At 43.1% G+C, this 21698-nt stretch overlaps 1 protein-coding gene across 2 annotated transcripts in view; it reads right to left on the reverse strand.

Annotated features, from left to right (window-relative positions):
* IARS1 (isoleucyl-tRNA synthetase 1) overlaps positions 1 to 21698 on the reverse strand; it is a 76380-nt gene that overhangs the window by 27986 nt on the left and 26696 nt on the right. For both annotated transcript variants that reach the window (XM_015117255.3, XM_015117256.3), the window contains exons 14-26: positions 21566 to 21692; positions 18901 to 18974; positions 18357 to 18551; positions 16359 to 16445; positions 13563 to 13646; positions 12270 to 12414; positions 10127 to 10247; positions 6726 to 6817; positions 5188 to 5265; positions 4101 to 4222; positions 3574 to 3676; positions 3242 to 3325; positions 751 to 925 (exon numbers count right to left, since the gene is read on the reverse strand). In XM_015117255.3, the coding sequence (XP_014972741.2) occupies positions 751 to 925; positions 3242 to 3325; positions 3574 to 3676; positions 4101 to 4222; positions 5188 to 5265; positions 6726 to 6817; positions 10127 to 10247; positions 12270 to 12414; positions 13563 to 13646; positions 16359 to 16445; positions 18357 to 18551; positions 18901 to 18974; positions 21566 to 21692 (1487 nt within the window). The remainder of the gene's footprint in view (positions 1 to 750; positions 926 to 3241; positions 3326 to 3573; positions 3677 to 4100; positions 4223 to 5187; positions 5266 to 6725; positions 6818 to 10126; positions 10248 to 12269; positions 12415 to 13562; positions 13647 to 16358; positions 16446 to 18356; positions 18552 to 18900; positions 18975 to 21565; positions 21693 to 21698) is intronic.

A 21698-nucleotide genomic window follows, 5' to 3' on the forward strand; every position in this document is an offset into this window, starting at 1 on the left:
ATTATCAAAACCATAATTATTTTCCCAAATCTTCAATGTCAGCAAGCATCATGAGAGTAAGGACAAAATCATCCTAGGCTCCAGGGATCCTCCCACTTCAGCCTCCAGAGTAACTGGGATGGCAGGCGCATACTACCACACCTGGCTAAGTGTGCCCAGCTGTTTTCTTTCTAAACAGTAAGAATTATTTATAATAAACATTTTTATCAACAGGAAAGTTTTATTTAAGAAAAGGATGGCCGGGCGCAGTGGCGCACACCTGTAATCCCAGCACTTTGGGGGGCCAAGGTGGGTGGATCACCTGGGGTCAGGAGTTAGAGACCAGCCTGGCCAACATGGCAAAACCCTGTTTCGACTAAAAATACAACAATTAGCCAGGCGTGATAGTGCACAAGCTGTCAACAGTATCAGGAAAGGCATAGGCAAATACTTTCTCCTCTTATGCTCTCATCTCTTGGTAATCCCAGCTACTTGGGAGGCTGAGGCAGGAGAATCACCTGAACATGGGAGGCAGAGGTTGCAGTGAGCTGAGATCGTGCCACTGCACTCCAGGCTAGATGACAGAGTGAGATTCTGTCAAGAGGAGAGAAGAGAGAAAAGAGAAGAAAGAGAAGAAAAGAGAAGAAAAGAAAAGAGAAAACAAAAGAGAAAAGGAAAGGATGTGAGTGATATTAAAAGTCAAACAGTAGCCTAAAAAGTATCCCTCAGCCTGAGGACATGAATGGTGCCCTTGCCTATGTAGACACCTACCAGTCTTCTGGAATTGCTCCAGTTCTTCATTGCTCAACTGCTTGATGGACGTCATCACTGCCTTAAAGGCTCCCTTCAGACGCTTCCCCAGGACCATGTGATCTGGTTCTGCCCTTAGTCGAATGCCATACTTGTTTTTATCTGTAGACAGTGTAACTTTTCGAACATTCAATTCCTACAGTTAGTGCACAAGAGGAAACAAAACTGAGAAATGGAAACATATGTTACACAAAAACATATGTCCAGAGTAGCATTATTCCTAAGAGCCAGAAAGTAAGAACACCTCAAGTGTCCATCAACTGTGAATGGATAAACAAAATGCGGCATACACATGCAATAGAATATTTGGCAATATGAAGGACCAAAGCACTCATACACATGCTACTACACAAATTAATGTGAAACATTATGCTAGGTGAAATATGCCAGACATAAATATTACAAATTGTATGATTCCACTTATATGAAATGTTCAGAGAAGGCAAATCCAGAGACAGCAAATAGGTCCATGGATGCCGGGAAATGGTCAGATATTGATGGGAAAATGGTGTGTGAATGCTAATGAATACTGGGTTTCTTTCTGGGATGGTGAAAATGTTCTACAACTGTGGTATGGTTGTACAGTTCTATAAATATGTTTAAAAAGCAGTGACTTGTATGGTAAGAAGAAAATGCTTGTTATGAAGATCTATCAAGACAGTTGAGCCTAACAGAAAAAGGACTCCAGAACCAGAAATATAAACTTCAGCCCTCAGAGGTAACCTCTGTGCAAGCAATTTCAGAGAACCACAAGGTTAACTCTCAACTAAGCGGAAGATCAGTTAAACAGAACGCTTCATGCTTCCGTCATGCTACTGAGGATTACTGAGGCGGCAGGGATGGTGATGGTGCAGCAGCAGATGGGAAAATGAGAACAATAGCTTGAAGCAATTAATACGGAATGGTTAGTTTTGCCATGATATTTGGCTACATTAATTAATCTCATTTTAAGTGAAGTAATTAATTTTTAAAATTTTCAGCTGGATGTGGTGGTGAAAACCTGTAATCCTAGCACTTCGGGAGGCTGAGGTGAGAGGATCACTTGAGCTCAGGAGTTAGAGACCAGCCCGGGCAACATGGCGAAACTCCATTTCTACAAAAGCCTGTACTATTATGCCTAATCGCAGCCATTTGGGAGGCTGAGGTGGGAGGATTACCCGAGCCCAGGAGATGGAGGCTGTAGTGAGCCAAGATCACATCACTGCACTCCAGCCTGGGCGACAGAGCGAGACTCTTGTCTCAAAAAAAAAAAAAAAAATTATATTTTATGCATATCCACAGATACTAATTTCAGAATTTACAATCTAACTTTTGGTTTCTAATATTCTCTGGAATTTTCAAGCAACTGAAAACCAAATATAGAAATTAACATTTTCTACAATAATGATTTTAAGTATTACCTGTGAAAAGAATAAACAATGAAATTTTAAAAAATACTTGTTTTGTATCATCACAAAGAAGATAAGGTAAAACATATTTGTTTTTAAAACATCATGGAATAAAGATGTTTTAAAATATCATGGAATAAAAATGTTTAGGAAAACAACTGACACTATAATCTAAACTTTGACCCCAAAACTCCACTTCTGGAATCTATCCAATATCCACACACTGATACATGCATATATATACACACATAGCTTTTGTTTGTAATCAGAAACCTAAACTTCAAACAACAGGAGAGTAATTAAATAAATCATGAAGTAGCCAGGAAGTGAGACTCCAGGGAGAGATGGGGCGGAGAGAGGCTCACTATGCTAGTGCTTCGACTTTTACATGCGAGGTCACTTGTCACTTGCATAATTTGGAGGAACAAAGTTTCTTCGGTAGTTATCAAAAAGTACTTCAGAAGGCCAGGCACAGTGGCTCATGCCTGTAATTCCAGCACTTTGGGAGGCCGAGGCGGGCAGATCACTTGAGGTCAGGAGTTTGAGACTAGCCTGGCCAACATGATAAAACCCCATTCTCTACTAAAAATACAAAAGTTAGCTGGGCGTGGTGGTGAGTGCCTGTAATCCCAGCTACTTGGGAGGCTGAGACAGGAGAATTGCTTGAACCCAGGAGGTGGAGGTTGTGGTAAGGCACCACTGCACTCCAGCCTGGGTGACAGAGTGAGAGACTCTGTCGAAAGAAAAGTAAAGTAAAGGAGAAGGAAAAGGAGGAGAAGGAAAGGACAGAACAGAGAAGAACAGAACAGAAGAGAACTTCAGGGAAGTGAATGAAGATGACAGATGATAGGTAAAGAAATTCATTGATCTTGAAATATTTTTAAAAGAATTATAACAAATTTATGTTGATTCCAAACACAGTGTAAAATATCATGGATTATTACATTTGTTATGAATATACTAATAAAAATAAATTATACGGTCATTATGTACTTTGAGGATTTTTCATCAAAATAATGTTCTAAGTCTTTCTGTACCAAAAACAGACAAATCATCTACCTTACCTCAATGATATACTTCTCCAAAGACTTGATATCTTTAAGAGCTTCTGGATCTTGATGGATAACCACGATTTCTTTCAAAGGATACTAGGAGGAAAAGGGAGGGGAAAGTTCACTCAGGAGCCAGTCCTCTAAACTGAAGAAAAATGGAATATTAAATGTTTATTTGAATCTCAAGCTCTAGACTAGTCAGGCTGGGCTAGTACTAAGTCATTCACACTCTCACTGCAGAAAAGGAAGAAGGCCATTGGTGGAAGCTCTCTATATTAAGAAAGCATTCCAAAGACTTAATTATTCAGGTCTGTGCCATGTAAAATAGAAGTAAAACTTCAAACCTTTATGGGAATGGTTTTTCGGTCCCTGATCACTCTTCCAAGTTCAATCACAGACTGCATCCGAGACATTGCACTCTCTGTTTTCCTGTCAATCAATTCTTCTCTGAGTGGTAGAGGTAGGAATATGAAAGAGATTAGATTTAAAAGGAGAAAATTGAAGGTACTAGGCATGCATAAAAGAGGAAGAGGGTCAGGCTAGAGAAGGGTGGCTAGGCCCTCCTGGTGAAGCACCGGGGGAAGGGCGGTGCAGTACCTGCCGCTCAGCACCCAGCACCTCCCCAAGGGGCCCCCATGGGCCATGCCCACACCCCACCTGCTGCAGCTCTACAAAGGGGTTCCACACCAAGCATCCCTGCTACCATGTACCAAAGTGGGCCCCATCCTGCAGCCTGAGGAGTTCATGTCAGCTGGGGTGGGAGGCAAGGCACAGATGGAGCTGAAGCAGGGAAATGCCTCCTCTCCCCAACATGTCTGAGCAAGTCTCCCCTCCTTGGCACAGGTGAGGCTTATTTCTATTTGATTCCTACCGAACACGGGGCAGCATGAGGTAGTGGATGCTGAGTGTGTCCTTGTCCTGAACAGAAACAGGGTCAATCAGCACCTTTAGATTCTGGTACATCAATTCAGTGAGAAAAGGTGTGTAGGGAGCCTGTATGAACACACAGGACATCATGTCAGTCATCAACAACTTATCTCATTTATACTCAGAAACAACTAAACATGTTAGAGAATGACACAGTAATATGCACCAAAAGGGGCATGAGGCTACAAAACATGCTCTGTGAATGAGAAATGGCCTCATATCCCTGAAGCATAGCTGCAGGACTATAGCTAGAAAAACCCAAAGCACCTCTAGAATTCTGAAGGATGTCTAAAACAGAAAGAGGAGCACCTAATGATGTATCAGCCAAGTCAATATGCACAGAGGACTGACTGTCCCAAACCTCAGAAACCTCATCTGTAAACTGGGGAAAATATCCCCTGCTTCACAGGATGAAGGTGATGAGATCAGGCATGGAGAGCACCAGGCACAGGACTTTGTACAAAGCAGATTTTCGTTCGGTTAAGGAATAAATAGGAGTCTTATAACATGGAGTAGCAGAAACAGGATAAAAAGAACTAAAGTTGGAGCCGTTTCACTTTTATATTATTTAACTAATATCTGACCTGATAGGAACATATATCAAACTACTACTTGCATGTCTTCCTCTCAATGCTAAGTTAAAGTATCGTTTGTGAGATATATATATATATTTACTCAGACAAGTATTAGCTGAAGAACCTCCCCGTTACTCACAATTATGGCAATCCACATTAAGATGAGCTATGTCTTACTTTGAACTGTAGATCCTCGTTCTAGAGCCAAGGGCCCTGACATATATTGTACTGCCAGAGATTGTAAGAAAGAATCTAGTATTTCTTAGTCCTTACTTAACACGTATAAAGCTAACAAGATTTCTGAAAAGGAACTAGAGCTATAAGGTGTTATAAAACTTACATTTCTATTTTTGGCAGAATAATACAGGATAGATATAAACAGAGGATACTGCAGCAAGTGGGTGCCGAAGGCAGCCCATAGGCCAAAGGGTACTAGAAAGAAGGCAATCATCTTACCATAAGTCTGCAAAGAGAAAGCAGGACACTAAACAAGGTTTCTAGGGCCATGACACAATCCTCCATCCCATTTTCACCCTAATGAATAAAAAGCAGACATAAACATTAAACTGCTAAAGTGTTTATCATTAAAAAAATAAGTTTATTAAAAAGAGGCAATCTTCAAAGAGCATGCAGCATACAGACAGGACAAGAGACAGAGAAAGGAGAAAGGGCCACGACCACAGGCCGTCTAGGGTCGGTGCCATCAGGGTGGCCCTGCAGGGCAGTGCAGGAGGCCTGGCCAGGATGTGCACCTGCTGTTCCACTGACTATCCCCACCTGAGGTGAGCTGATAGGAAAGCAAAGCCTAACTGCAGGACCCGAAAGCTGAAGGTAGAATGGATCTACCCACAACAGACAGAAACAATTGCTAACTGAAAACTTTAAAGTACCTTTAAATAAGATTCCTTATATTAAAAAAGTATACACTGTGTATTAAAAAAAAAAAATACCAATTCATTGTAGGAACAACAAAGATAATAAAAAAATTTCAACCATAACTAAGTGATCCAGAGACAACTACTGTAAGCATCTTAGCATATGTCCTTCGAGATACATCTGTGCAAAAATGAAATTACAGTTGTGTTACAGGCTTTTATTAATGCATTTTAAGACATGACTGGCCAGGCACAGTGGTTCACATCTGTAATACCAGTACTTTGAGAGGCTGAGGCCAGTGGATCACCTGAGGTCAGAAGTCTGAGACCAGCCTGGCCAACATGGTGAAATCCTGTCTCTGCTAAAAATACAAAAATTAGCCAGGCGTGGTGGCAGGAGCCTGTAGTCCCAGCTACTCACAAGGTTGAGGCAGGAGAATCGTTTGAACCCGGGAGGCGGAGGTTGCAGTAGGCCGAGATCATGCCACTGCACTCCAGCCTGGGTGACAAGAGTGAATCTCCATCTCAAAAAAAAAGAAAAAGAAAGAAAAAGAAAGACTTATCTAATGGGTAGTGGGAGCCTTCACTGGGCCTACAGTAAAGGGACCTCGCTCTCTCTACTATGCATCATTGTTATTTACGTACCTGGCTTAAGTCCTGAGACCAGGACCTATGCTCTGCTCATCCCAAACCCCCAACAGCTATAGGAGTTCTGTACAGAGCAAATAACTGACTCCCTTGTGGTAAAAGGAAGTACCCCTCTCAATATTAAAGTCGTATCTGCCAATATTTTTATAAAATATTTGCATGATTTTATTTTATTTTGAATTTTAAGAGGTCTGCTTGGTGTAGTCCTGTTTGTGCCCTGACATTCTCCCTCCAATATAACATGTACATAATTGCGTTGTGAAAATAATGCAAATGACTTTTAGAACTTATAGATCCCTATCCCTCAAACGACAAATACAGTTAAAATGCAACGTAAAAGGAAAAGAAAAACAAAGCTTCAAAAACTGAGAGCATTTGAAAATGTTCCTCTCCCTTCTGGCTATTCTCATATTTCTTCTACTTTCAAACTTCATACACTTTTTGCTTTTCCCAACAATAGTCTGCACTTACCTTCAATCTTCTGCGGTTCATTCTAACATACCAATTGGTCAGAATATCCACAAACTTGACCAGGCGAGGCACCACAGTATAAAGCCTATAAGCTAAAAGTAAGACAAGTCAATCAGGCAGCAAGTGGGTTACCAGGCATCTGCGGTGGGGAGAGGGCTGGATACAACAAAGAATGGGCAGCTCCTTCCATCCAAGGGCCTCTACTTACTAAGGAGAAAAGAACCAAAATGAAGCAATCACATAAAGACTGTTTGAGGATGTGCTACACGGCAGTCAGGGTGTTTAGGGGTGCACACAAAAAAACCACCATGTGAGTCACATGCGAATTCCCACTGGTCAGTGAGAAAAGGCAAAAATTCCAGTATGTGTGGATCAAAGTCCAAGGCTGTCCACTACACAACTGTAGGAAGTGCCATTTACACGGAGTTGTGCAATTTGACAGCATCAACAATGCCCAACTTCTTTCCATTGTATTACACTGTACTTCAACTAAAAGTCGAAAAGCACAAATCAGATGTTAAGAGGCACAGCATAGGCCAGTGATTCTCAAACAATAGCAATTTTGCCCTGCGGGAAACATTTGTCAATGTCTGGAGAAACAGTTTGCATGTCACAACTTGGAGGGTAGCATGGTGCTACTGGAATCTAATGGGTGGACCCCAGGGATACTCCTCAGTTACAATGCACAGCACAGCCCCACCACAGAGGATGATCTGGCCCAAACTGTCCACAGTGCGGCAGCTGAGAAACTCTGACACAGGCTATGAATAAAACAGAACTGGCCTTCTAAACATTAAAACAGTTGAGTAAAAACAGCAACAGAGGGAGTGAAGGTCTTGAGGCATTAGGAGGATCTGAAGGGTTCCCTGAGAAACTCAGAGATCAAGTAGGAAAGAAAGGGTGTCTAGCCAATTGTGTCTGAGGCATGGCTTATTTTAAGGATTCTCATTCACCTCCCCTTTAATTAACACTCTTTGTTGCATAAAAACAAACACCAAAAACAAAAAGAATAAGACCAACCCACTTAGAAACAAATACAACTTATAATAATGCAAAGAGTCCAGGGAGTGTTAACGAGGCTTCTGGTCTAGGCTAAGACATGAGAAGTTGCAACAGGCAGAGCTGCTCTCTGCTGCTTTTCACAAAGACCAGAAATCAGGTGCCAGTGGGCTGAGCTCCAGGCCAGAGTTGTTAGTTGGTCACACTTTCTTCCACAGGTGATTTAAGTAACTGAGTCCTGTCTAAATGATTTCTAGGGTTCACGGCACTTTTTATCTTCCAGGAAGCTCAGCATTCCTATGTTCTGGTTTCAACTCTGAGGGAGTAAATGAACCCAAATGAACCCCACATACAAAGAATAAACACACAACACACGGGGCATTCCTATGTTCTGGTTTCAACTCTGAGGGAGTAAATGAACCCAAATGAACCCCACATACAAAGAATAAACACACAACACACGGGGATAACAGCAGCAGCCACTACCCAGGCCACCACCACCCTGTGAGGCAAGTCCTCTCACACCCACAGTGCTGCTGAGGGAGTGGAGGACATGAAGCTGACAGGCTGGCAGAGCTGGGACTTAAACACGACCCACAAAACATGGCTGCCGACCTCTAGTTTCCAGGCAGACCAGGCTCCAGCCAGGATGCACACTCTCCAGACCCAGCTTCACAGGAGGTCATGGCAGCTGGTGCCCAAATATTGAAGGGGCTCGGGCAACAATCCCCACATTTCCCGCCCACTCGTATCACTCAGGAGGGAAAAGCAGACACAGGTGTGCACATGTCTGGGGAGAGTGTGCTGGGCTCCCAGCGCCCTCACCAGGGCAGCAATCAGCCTCACTCACTTCCATCTTCATCTATGTCTATTTGAGCAACAGCTGGACTGTCGTGATCCTTCCACATGTTTAACAAGGTGGATAAATCCTTTAGCAGTCCTTTTGTGCTAAGTGGGGCAGCACCGCCCACTCCAGGGAGCAGCATGTGACCGTATCTAGGTTAATGGTGAAACCCAGGTCTGTGGCGGCCACTGCTCCTGCCCAACAGCAGCAGGAACCACAGGGCCCTGTGAGGGTGGATTTGTCTTGCCCTCTTTGGCCCTCATTGTGACCCAGGGCCTCTGCCCACCCACTTTAACGGATTGTCTGAGGTGTCCCAGATTTCTCACCTGGACCTACGGTTGTGACTATCTCAAACCTTAAGGAAGGCAACGCAACGTACTTTTTGAATCTCTGTAAAATTACCCAACAAACTCACTGTTGTTAGTTAATAGAAATACAGCAAAATGTCCATTTCATTATTGCTCTTCTGACTTTTCTAATTTTTCTGGAAAAGAAGGGGACTATTTAGTAAAGAAAATAGACCTAAAAATAAGTTATAAATGCATTAATAACAAGTATTATTTATTGAGTACCTATTATCTGCCAGCTACTTTATGGAAATCGTCTCTACTCAAGCCTTACAAACACTACTGGGTATTCTGCAGATAAAGAAACTGAAGGTTAAGATAGAATGAGTAACAGTGGCATCTGATGGCACAATGGGGTGATTACAGTCAACAACAATTTCTTGTACATTTAAAAACAACTAGAAGGGTATAATTGGGATGTTTGCAACACAAAGATATGATAAATGCTTGAGGTGATGGATATCTCATTTACCCTGATGTGATTATTACACACTGTATGCCTATATAAAAATATCTCCTGTACTCCATAAATATATACATCTACTATCTATCCATTAAAAAAAAAAAAGGAAATTGATGGTCAGACTTTTGGCAACTCTGTGGATTGGGAACAAGTGGTAGAGCTGGGCTCTGAACCCATGGCTATCCAGCTCCAAAGCTCTTCTGTGGAGTGCTGAGACCGCCAGGACACCCCTAAACACAGAATTCCCCAGGGCTTTTTTTTTTTTTTTTTAAAAGATGGAGTTTCACTCTTGTTGCCCAGGCAGTGGTGCAATCTCGACTCACTGCAGCCTCCGCCTCCCACATGGTTCAAGCAATTCTCCTGCCTCAGCCTCCTGAGTAGCTGGGATTACAGGCACCTGCCTCCATGGCCAGCTTTTTTTTTTTTTTTAAATATATTTTTAGTAGACACGGGGTTTCGCCATGTTGGCCAGGCTGGTCTCAAGTTTCTGACCTCAGGTGACCTGCCTGCCTTGGCCTCCCAAAGTGCTGGGGATTACAGGTGTGAGCCACCACACCAGGCCAGAAGTCCGCAGGGTCTTGAAACAAAGGCATCACGACAATTAACAAGCCTTAACAAAACTATATGAGAGGTAAAAGGAAACAGTTAATTTTCTGTATCTCTCAATATTTCCACTATTAAATATCAAAAGGGCAGTTACAAAGAGAAGAGTCCTTATTCCTGGGAGGACAGACCAAGAGAGACTCACCTGCCATTTCAGTTTCAAAGAAGCCAATGAGAGACTGCATGAAGGACAGGATCCACCGGTCTGTAATGTTGGGGCTTTCTCTAACAGTGTTCTCATTGTAGAGAAATTCTATTTCTTCCTCCTAGGAATGAACAATTAATGAAATACTTGCACACTTGGGAAGAAAGTTACTATGAGGAAATAAACTTCTTAAATCACTTAAACAAAAATAAAAAAATCCCAGACCCTACTGGCAATGTGAATTTCTGATTTTCAGCAATATTTTCAAGATAAGCACCAACGTGGGACATTAACCCCTCAATTAATTAATCATGTTTTTGAGTAAACTGAAGACAGTTTAGGAAAACATTACTTCTCTGCACCAAAGAGTAATTATGAATTGAGAGATATTCTAAAATCTTGTCAGAAAGTGTAGGGTTATTACTTTAAACCTCAGGAAGGAAGGACAGTAAACCTGTCTAGCATTGAATGATTGTCCACAAACTGAAAATGAGTACTGGAAAACAATTTCCATGCTAAGGCTGTTCATTTTACCCAGAAAGTTCTATCCCACTCCTTTTGCTTTGCAAAATCCTCCTTGATCTTAAGTCCTTGCTCCACAAACAGAACTCACGTCCTGCTTTGTTCCTCTGGCAGCACCACAACCAGGCTGGCAGGGCAGTGATAATGTGACTCTTCCTCTGGGTTTAAGCCCCTGATCATGGAGTCTGTGTCTTGCTAGTATGTTCAGATGGGCCCTGGCTGTAGGGAGCTTTGACCCCGCCTGTATTCCTGAGTCCCACACCAGTGGAGGCCTGCAGAGTGCACCTGCCCAAGGACTGTGGGCCCTACTTGGCAGAGAACCACATGCAGGAAAGGTGGCAGGGCTGCAGAGAGGAGGAAAGCTGGGATCCTGGGGAAGATGATAATGCCCTTCTCAATTCCTGGGGAAAGGTTACTCTGAGAGCCTCAGGTGAACAAGATGTGTCCTCTTTAGCAGAACAACCAGAGACCAAGGAGAGGAGAAGGAAGTGACCTGCCTGCTGGAGTGGGATAACAAGAGTTCATTTTTCCAACCAGCTTTTTGAACTGCTCAAGCAGGAATAACATCTCACTTTCATTCAACGGTTATTTACTTACAAGCAATTTTACTTGTAAGGTGCTGGAGATCAGATGTGCAGTATCGGATCCCTGACCCCAAATCAGGTCTTGAAAGCCCACATAGGAACATGTGCAATGAAGGTGATGATGGCCCCTGACAGTGGTCAGTTGTGGGGCATGGAAGGTGGCTCTAGAGCAAGGGCTTCTGAGGTGAGAAAGTAATCCCGCATGTGGAGGTGACTGCCTTTGAAGTACACTTCCACATATCTCATGACTGTTATTTGTGACCCTAACAACCCACTGAAAACTCCATCAAGAACTGCTATCACTCTCAGATTAGCCCAAATGCCACCCCACTGAGGGGGCTTCTCTGACCAACCATCTCAAGTGGCCAGCCCTAGCTAGCCTGTGGCTCCGCCTTCACTGGGTGGTCTCTCTAAAAGTAGCTGACTCTTTACTATCTCTCCCAATTCCCACTCCACGGGTTCCACAAAGGGAGGGGCGTCTCACTCAACATGGTGTTTCTGGAATCGAGAACCGGCTGACTAGGCTTGGCGCAGTGGCTCATGCCTGTAATCCCAGCCTTTTTGGGAGGCCAAGAAGGGTGGATCACCTGAGATCTGGAGTTCGAGACCAGTCTGGCCAACATGATGAAACCAAGTCTCCACTAAAAATACAAAAAATTAGCCAGGCATGCTGGTGGGTGCCTGTAATCCCAGCTACTGGGGAGCCTGAGGCAGTGCCCGAACCCAGGAGGCAGAGGTTGCAGTGAGCCGAGATCGTGCTACTGCAATCCAGTCTGGGTGACAAGACTGAGACTCTGCCTTAAAAAACTGGTCGACTAAACAACTATATGACATAACTCTTTTGCAGGCTAGGGCCCAAGGTCTCGGCATAGCCCGGACCCTAGATCCCTTCCGCGCCTGCACGTATGACCTCCCCATGGCTGTAAGTTACCCCAGCATCAGGCAGCAGAGAACAGCAGCCCTGAAGTCTCTCAGTTTGGTGAAGGGAGCGCTATGGAGACTCGGCAGGTATACGTGCAGCCCTGTACAGCCCATACCTTCTGAAGCCTCAGAACGTTCTGGATTAAGAAGCGATAGGCATTGTACCATGGGAGCAGTACATCCTTAAGGACATCCCGCACACCCTCCTCTTTAAAGCGGAGGTTTTCTGCTCTCACCACAGGGGAGTTAATCAGATACAATCTGGAAGAGGGAGAAAAATTAGAAAAGGTACTTAGACAGTAAACCAATTATTACTACTTGACATATTGAGAGAGCAAGATGAAAATCAGTCCTATTTTCTACAAAAGGGGGAAACTATAAATACTCTTTGAGTGGTCAATTTAAAACTCACAAAACTCACTCTCACTTTCTGTAAGAGACCTACCAAATTATAAAAGGTATATATAATCTGACACCAAAATATGGCACTGTATAGCACACAAATGCATCTTATGCCACTCTCACTGCAGGACCAATGGGGTACACCAGCACTAAGAGGAAGGCTGGCCTGGTCCTTGTCAAAAGCCACTGATTCCCTCCCATGGACACGACCTGCACATCCGCTGCTTGCAGAGAGAGGGACTCACAAGGAGGTGCCTTCACACAGCACAGTCTTGACATCTAGTGGCCAGAGCTTAGGGATACTGCTAAACATCCTACAAAGAATTACCACCACAAAGAATTACCCAGCCCAAATGGCCAGCGGTGCCAAGGGTGAGTCTAAGAGACAGTGGAGAGTTGGGGGTGAGCTCCACTAATGGCTCCTGGGCAACACAGGTACTGTGTGAAAGTGCTGAGTCACAGGCCTGGGCATTGGTCTCATGCCTAGGACATAGGGATGCTGAACAAGATCTCTAGGTCCCTTTCAACTTGAACACTGTGTGATTTCATGATTATAGCTACCTCAAGCAGTGGCTCTAATTTCTCCAAAAGCTTTTTAATATTAGTTTTTTATTACCTCTAGCATAGATATATCTCATATGGCTCTATAAGCACAAAAGTAAAATAAATGATGAAAGAGAATTCTAACATCCACAAGACAGGGAACCTAGAAAGAAAGTAAGGCAGAGGCAATCAGCATCTAGCCTGGGGAGGACTTGGACAACTCAACAACACCCAACACAGGTTCTCTTCCTCAAATAGACCTATAGTTTAAAAATGCCTTTATTATTTAGAAAACTATTTTGGGGGTTTAAAATCAACAACCATACCAACACAACATCCAAATAACAGAGATATGTTGCTAAAAACCTAACTATAAACCAAATCTAAGAATAATGACCAACAGTATAGGAGATGCTTACATAAAAAAACAACAGATACACACAAGGCAAAGCACTGGTTTGTACCTGAGGGCATCAGCACCATACTTCTGGATGATGGAAACTGGATCTGGATAATTCTTTTTCCGTTTACTCATTTTTTGGCCATCACTTGTAAAACAAAAGGGAGATGCCAATTAAGTAAGTCAGTATCACATACGACCTTGATATAAGGATACAAATCATTTGCAAACAGGAATATACAAAAGGAAATGGGAAGGAGTAACTTAGACAGAAGTTAGTGCTACCAGGCCGGGCATGGTGGCTCACACCTGTAATTCCAGCACTTTGGGAGGCTGAGGTGGGCGGATCACCTGAGGTCAGGAGTTCGAGACCATTCTGGCCAAATGGTGAAACCCTGTCTCTACTAAAAATACAGAAATTAGCTGGGCATGGTGGCGCACATTTGTAATCCCCACTACTGGGGAGGCTGAGGCAGGAGAATTGCCTGAACCCAGGAGGCAGACTGCAGGGAGCCAAGATGGCGCCACTGCACTCTAGCCTGGGCAGCAGAGCAAGACTCTGTCTCCAAAAACAAACAAACAAACAAACAAACAAACAAACAGTGTTAAGGTACAATGGTAAGATATTTTGTTAATATTTGCAAACTTCTTTTTGAATATCATAGTAAGTCCATGAGGAAGCTTTGGGGCAGACTGAAGCAGAAAGATGTGTCAGAATATATTCCAGAGAAATGAAAACTTACATTATCATAAAAACCTATAAACAATTGTTCACAACAGCTTTATTCACAATTGCCAAACGTTAGAAGCAACCCAGATGTCCTTCAAGAGGTAGATGATCAAACAAAGCATGGCATATCCATAATACAGAATGCTATTTATCCATGGAAAGGAATGAACTATTGGTATGTGCAGACATCTGAAATCTCAATGGAATTATGTGAATTGAACAAAAGCCAGCCGGGTGCAGTGGCTCATGCCTGTAATCCCAGCACTTTGGGAGGCTGAGGCAGGTGGATCACCTGAGCTCAGGAGCTCGAGACCAGTCTGCCAACATGGTGAAACCCTGTCTCTACCAAAAATACAAAATATTAGCTGGGTGTGGTGATTCATGCCTGTGGTCCCAGCTACTTGGGAGGCCGAGATCGTGCCACTGCACTCCAGCCTGAGTGACAGAGTGAGACTCTGTCTCAAAAAAAAGAAAGAAAAGCCAATCCTCCCAAGTTAGTTACTGTATAATTCTATTTATATAACATTCTGGAAATGACAAAATTAGAGATGGAGAAAAAAACAGTGGTTGCCAGGGATTGGGGATGACAGTGGGAAGGTAGGAGGGGAAGGCAATGTAGGAAGTGAGCCTTTGATGTTGAATTCATTCAGTAACTTGACCATGCTGGTGGATACGAGACCCTACACATGTGATAGCTGTATACACATTAATGTGCATAAGCAAATAAGTATATGTAAAACTAGGGAAATCTGAATAAGACTGGTGGGCTATATCAATATCCTGGTTGTGATATATACCATAGTTTTGCAAAATATGTGACCACTAGTGGAAACTGGGCAAAGAATTTAAGGGATCTCTATTATTTTTCATGATTGCATGCAAATCTACAATGATCTCAATACAATTTTCCTTTTTTTTTTTTTTTGAGATGGAGCCTCACTCTATCACCCAGGCTAGAGTGCACTGGCGTGATCTTAGCTCACTCCAATCTCTGCCTCCCAGGTTCAAGCGATTCTTGTGCCTCAGCCTGCAGTAGCTGGGGATACAGGTGTGTGCCACTGCACCCACTAATTTTGTATTTTTAGTAGAGACGGGGGTTTTACCAAGTTGGCCAGGCTGGTCTCCAATTCCTGACCTCATGTGATCTGCCCACCGTGGCCTCCCAAAGTGCTGGGATTACAAGCGTGAGCCATAGCACCCAGCCCTCAAAACAATTTTCAATTAAAAAAAAAAAAAAAAGCAGCACACATACTACAGAGGCAGACTGCCTGGGTTCAAAATTTGCACTTATCACTCATTTGCTGTGTGTCCTTTGGCAAGGTGCTTTTTCCTGTCCCTCAGATTCCTCAAAGGTTACAATGGGATAATTATAGGACCCATCCAAATGGTTCTGGGGATGAGTTAAAATGTGAAAAATGAGTTAAAATGTGAAAATGCACACAGTGGGGCCTGGCAAAAATAAGGATGTACAAAAAAAATAAGGATGCACAAAATGTTAGGTGACATCCTCTTTCTCCTCACACAGCATAAAAAGCAGGATTTTTATGGGTAAATATTTCATTTTGAAATTTTTATTTATGTTTATCTTTATTCTTAATGACTAGAGGTAATAAAGTAAAGGAAAAATGAGACTTCCTTATAAAATTAAAAAGCAGGAAACAATGCCCACTGGGAGGAAGTTTCAGATGAGGGGAAGAATGGGATCTGGTGGCAGAGCACCTGGGTCAAGCCTAGTGTGGCTGTCACTAGCTTTGATCCTGGGCACCTGTGGTCTCTAGAACTCATAGCTTCCTCATGTGTTAAAAAAAAGGACAACAAAATCTACATGAAAGGACCGATGTACAGATTAAACAAGATCTATAAACAAAAGTACTTCATAAAATAAGTTTAGTAAATGCTATTTTATTACTAGTAATATCACTAGTAGCACTGTTACTAGTAATAGCTCAATCTGAAAGTCCTCCCCTTCCTCCTTCTCCATCAGGCTTAGCTCTCACACACTCCTTCTTGAGAAACAGTGGAGACAAATCTCCACCTATCACTACAACAAAGTTGACTGCTCGCACACACTCCTTCCTAAGAAACAGTGGAGACAGAGCTCCACCTGTCACTACAACAAAGTTGACTTACCTTGCCAGGACGAGCCCATTCACAATTACGTTCTTGAAAGGCGGTTGTCCAAAGAGGGCCGTGGACAGCACCAGCAGGGTATAAAACCTGAAAAAAAAACCCCAAATGGTTCAATAAAAATAGAAATGAAGTCCAAGCATAAGAAAGAAACTGTATTTATTCATTGAACTGAATTTCTATTTTTGATAAGTCTTACTTCTTGATAATCACTTAAAGCAATGATTCTTAACACTGGTTACTGAAAAAAAACGGAGACACAGGACCCACCAGAGACCAATCAAATTACTGTCTATGATTTGAAAAAAACATCCAAATAAAGGTCTGGAGTGATTTACTGACCATTTCTCTGTTACCAGGTCTCCCAGGAAGTCTGTGTGGAGAGCCACATGGCAGCACTGGGTGGCCTCTCAGGACCACCCAGAAGCACCTAGCTGAAAATGAGGGATGGGTGTTGAATTTGGCACAAGATCATATGGAAAAAACAATTTGATGACAAAAGATGCAAAATGCACTCTCATCCAAGTGATAAGGCAGACTAGAAAATGCTTTTATTCTGTAAAATGCTGTGTACCTCATTCATGTGCTAGCTAACTTGTTCCCCAAATGAACTCATATCCCTGACCACTTTCCCGGGGGTGATGCTCTTCTGCTTCTCTGACCTAGTCCTGCACCCTAAGAACATCAAGGGACATGAGCTGAGGAGACCAGACCCCATGGTTAACATAAACACCGAACCAGATATCCCTCCCAGTTCTAAAGGAGAGTTGGGAGGTTGGGAGGAGCCCTGGTGCCCAGGAGAGGCAGCCCAGGCCTCAGGGATGGAGAAGGAGGCAGGTAGCAAGGACACGGGACCCACATGAGGACTGTTACCAGCTAACAGACTTTGCTATTCCTCAAAGGAACAAGCTCACTGGTAAGGCATCTAGCCCTTTCTAAAAACAGAATTTGTTCTGGGTAGCTGTTCCTATAGATAAAAAGGACTGGGATCTGAAGACAGCACATTCCAGGACTCGAAGACTTGAACTCAATGATTACCCAAAGTCGTCAAAGAGAAAAAATGACACCAACAATTCCTTAAACATACCCCTGCAGAAACATTACTATGAATATATAATTAAAACCTGGGCTGGGCGCAATGGCTCATGCCTGTAATCCCAGCACTTTGGGAGGCTGAGACGGGTGGGTCACTTGAGGTCAGGAGTTCGAGACCAGCCTGGCCAACATGGTGAAACCTTGTCTCCACTAAAACTACAAAAATTAGCTGGGCGTGGTGGTCCATGCTTGTAGACCCAGCTACTTAGGGGAGGGTGATGCAGAAGAATTGCTTGAACCCAGGAGGTGGAGGTTGCAGTGAGCCGAGATCACACCACTGCACTCCAGCCTGGGCAGAGTGCAAGATTCCGTCTCAAAAAAAAAAAAAGTAAATAAAACCTGGCCCAGCAAAGCCCACCCATGGAAAGAAAGTAATTCACCTTTTTCCAATTAAGGAACTGCTTTACATAAGGCATTAGATAAAAATCAATGCCCAAATCCTCCCCCATATGTATATTTTAAAAAATCTGGATTTGTTTAGAATGTTGATTTATAAGGCTAGCCTCAATATCTGAGCACACTACCAACTATCCCTCAAATTTCTAGCACCCAATCTACTGTCTTTTATGCCAATACTCATTAAACATTTGAGTAAATGATCTGACGTAAGCTAAGAACACATATTGTTTTTTATCATTTAAACGTCCAGTATAACATATATATTCCAAAATGCCAGCGAGATAACTCAAATTGTAAAACTACAGCCCTATTGTAGTGGGAGATTCCTACTCAAAAGGCACTTTAATGTCCGTGCTTGGTGGCTGGGGGGAGAGGGCAGGAATGTAGCCTGTCTTACTTGCCACAATCTCTCCATCACCCAGTAGATAAATGGCAGCGACTTAGTAAAACACTCCCTAAATAAAATGAAATCAATAAAACATGTGATGAAAGAACAAGGGGGCATACCATCCTCTGGTTTGGTCGATGCCCTCGGCAATGAAGTCTGCAGGAAAAGCATCCTCAAACTCCCTCTTGTTTTCAAACGGGTAATGAACCTGAGCATAGGGCATGCTCCCACTCTCAAACCAACAGTCAAACACTTCAGAGACGCGGTGCAAGGATCCCTTTCCACAGCGTGAAGGAATGGTCAGGTGGTCAACGCTAACAAACAGAAAAGTAGCCATTTCTATTAACTGTAAGCATAACAGAACTTGCAGTTTAATTGCTAATTACACAAAACCCTGACAAGACATTATACACACTTGCAAACAGAAATATCAGCAATTCTCAAAGGCTTTCAGAGCGCGCCATGAATCCTCCATCTCAAAGGTTATGAACCATTCACCTCACATTTCACAAGACAAAGGCCACAATACTGCCATATGACATGAGTCATCACCAAAGTAATTCATCACGCTAGTCTTCCATGTGTGTCTCTGTAATCTGCTAGAGACCAGGTCTTAATAGGAGAACGATAAAACTGAAGTGAATCGAACATTTAGAAACTGACCTCTCTCTGTGGAGATCTGAGATCTTTGCTCCTGACAGTTCTTCAAGTTCTGCCACTGACCCAACGCATACTACCTGTCAAAAACAAAGTTCAACAGCAGGAGCTCCTCAGAGCCAAACAGAGCATACTGAGTTAATTGATGTAACATGCATGTTTAGTGTGAGAGACTGATGATTTTCCTTTTCCTTTTTTTTGAGACAGGGTCTCACTCCCATTGTCCAGGCTGGAGTGCAGTGGCACAATCACAGCTCACCGCAGCCTCAGCTTCCTGGGCTCAGGTGATCCTCTCACCTCAGCCTCCCAAGTAGCTGGGGCTACAGGCAGGCGCCACCTCGCCCAGCTAATTTTTTGTATTTTTAGTAGAGACAGCGTTTCGCCATGCTGCCCAGGCTGGTCTCAAACTCTTGGACTCAAGCTATCAGCTGGCCTCAGCCTCTCAGAGTGCTGGGATTACAGGCATGAGCCACCCAGCCTGAGACTGATGATTTTCTATAAAGGCACATTAACACACCACTCTGGGCTGAAGGATAGTATTCGCTAATGTGGCTTCTCTCTCATGAAAGGCACAGCTTAGTCTTAAGTCTCTGAAGAGACCAGGGTTGACACCGCTCCTTTGTTTCCACCCAACATCAGAGGGAGTCCCTACCTAGAGAGAATCTTAAACATTCATAGCCATACTCTCAATGGGTATTAGGGTTTATTATGTGCAAATCGTCAAAGTAACCGGCATAAGTGAAACATCTTAGATTATTTCTCTAAGGCATCTTAGTTTCCTCCTGGCACCTGAATCTGGCTCATTAATCTAGAATCTTCTCAAGAAAAAGCTAGAGCTAAATTATAGTTGTACAGTACTTAGTGGTAGGAATACATTCTGAGAAATGCATTGTTAGGGTGATTTCATTAGGCAAACATCACAGTACACTTATATAAACCTAGATGGGATGGCCTAAAACACATCTAGGCTATATGGTGGAGCCTATTACTTCTAGGCTACAAACCTGTATAGCATGTGGCTGTACTGAATTCTGCAGGCAACTGTAACACTATGGCAAGTGCTCTGGTTTTCATATGGTTTGTCCCCAGCCACTCTCATGTTGAAATTTAATCCCCAGTGTGGCAGTATTGACAGATGGGGCCCGATGGGAGGCGTCTGGGTCACAGGGTGCATCCCTCATGAACAGACTAATGCAGTGAGTTAGTTCTCACTCTATTAGCTCCTGTGAGAGCTGACTGTTAAAAAGAGCCTACCCCTACCCCACCACCCCTGTTTCTTCTCTTGCCATGTGATCTCTGCATACTCTGGCTCCTGTCCAGCCCTCCATCATAAGTGGATGCAGCCTGAGGTCCTCCCCAGATGCAGATGTCTAGTCTTGAACTTTCCAGTCATCCAGAATCATAAGCCAAATAAACTATTTTTCTTTATAAATTATCCAGCCTCAGGTATTCCTTTGTAGCAACACTAAACAGACTAAAACAGGAAGTATTTGAATTTCCAAACATTATGAAACACAGAAAAAGTACAGTAACCATATGGTATCATAATCTTGTGGGACCACTGTCATATATGTGGTCTGTCATTGACTGAATGACATTATGTGGCACATGACTATATTGTGCTTGGACCCAATCAAAGCAATCAGACAAAGCCACAGGATGGTAGGATTATGTCCAAGTAAAGAGCTGAGAGATGGGGCTAGCTGGGGCACTCAGAATGGAGGAATCATCTGATAAGGGCCACACCAGGAGGAGCTGCTGTGGGTTCTCACCCAGGGAGCTTCTGTTCCTAGTAAACACTGGTGACCTCTTTCTCTGCCCTTCCTGTTCAGTCCTGAAAAGTCTTCTGATTCAGCTACTTCACTGCTGCCTTTCACCTTGATTCACCAAGGTCCCCAGGGTGCTGCTGCTCGTCACTGCTACAATGCTGTCAGCTTTGGACAGAAGGACAAACACAGAGATCTACCTGTATAGTAAATCCTCACCTAATGTCACAGAGAGGTCCCAGTAGCTGGGACTAACTGGTGTGCACTAATTTAACAAACGTTTTTGTAGACTATGTTGCCTAGGCTGGTCTCAAGTATCTGGCCTCAAGCGATCCTCCTGCCTTGGCCTCCCTAAGTGCTGAGATTACATGTGGGAGCTATCATACCCGGCCTAAAGTCACAGTTATCAAGAACCTCTGCATGACATTAAGTGAGGACATAGTATATGCACACATCTATATATCCACACACATCCTCTTATTCATTTGATTTTAGAAGTTAGAGGTCTGTAATGCTTTGGTAAATTTCTTTTCAAATTTTCTTTTTTTATCATCTATGAAGTCAGTTTAACCATAAGCTAATAACACACCTTAATGCAGGGGGAAGAAAAGACAGAGAAACACAAGAAAAAAACATTTAAAGTGTAGATTTCCCTGAGAAAATTGTATCCTTCCATTTTTACAGAAGAAAGTTTTATAACTTGCAGTTAATTCAAGGAAAAAAAGTAAAAAAACCCTAAAAACAGATTATCTTATGTCATGATTATAGAAAGCAATAAAGAGGAAAAAAGAGAAATAAGAAGGGGGCAAAGAAAAAAAAAAACCCTATTCTTTTAAACCACATTCAGATTTCATGAACAAAATGCTTTAGCAAAAATCAAACAAGGAAATACTGCCCTGCCTCACCTCCTCAAAGTCATCGCTGACCCACAGTGGGATAGGTGTGCCCCAGTATCTGTTTCTGGAAACTGCCCAGTCACGTGCATCTTTCAGCCAATTTCCAAATCGTTTTTCTCGTACCAACTCTGGGACCCTGCAA

Source organism: Macaca mulatta, chromosome 15 (genome assembly GCF_049350105.2).
Source record: "Macaca mulatta isolate MMU2019108-1 chromosome 15, T2T-MMU8v2.0, whole genome shotgun sequence".
NCBI lineage: Eukaryota > Metazoa > Chordata > Mammalia > Primates > Cercopithecidae > Macaca > Macaca mulatta.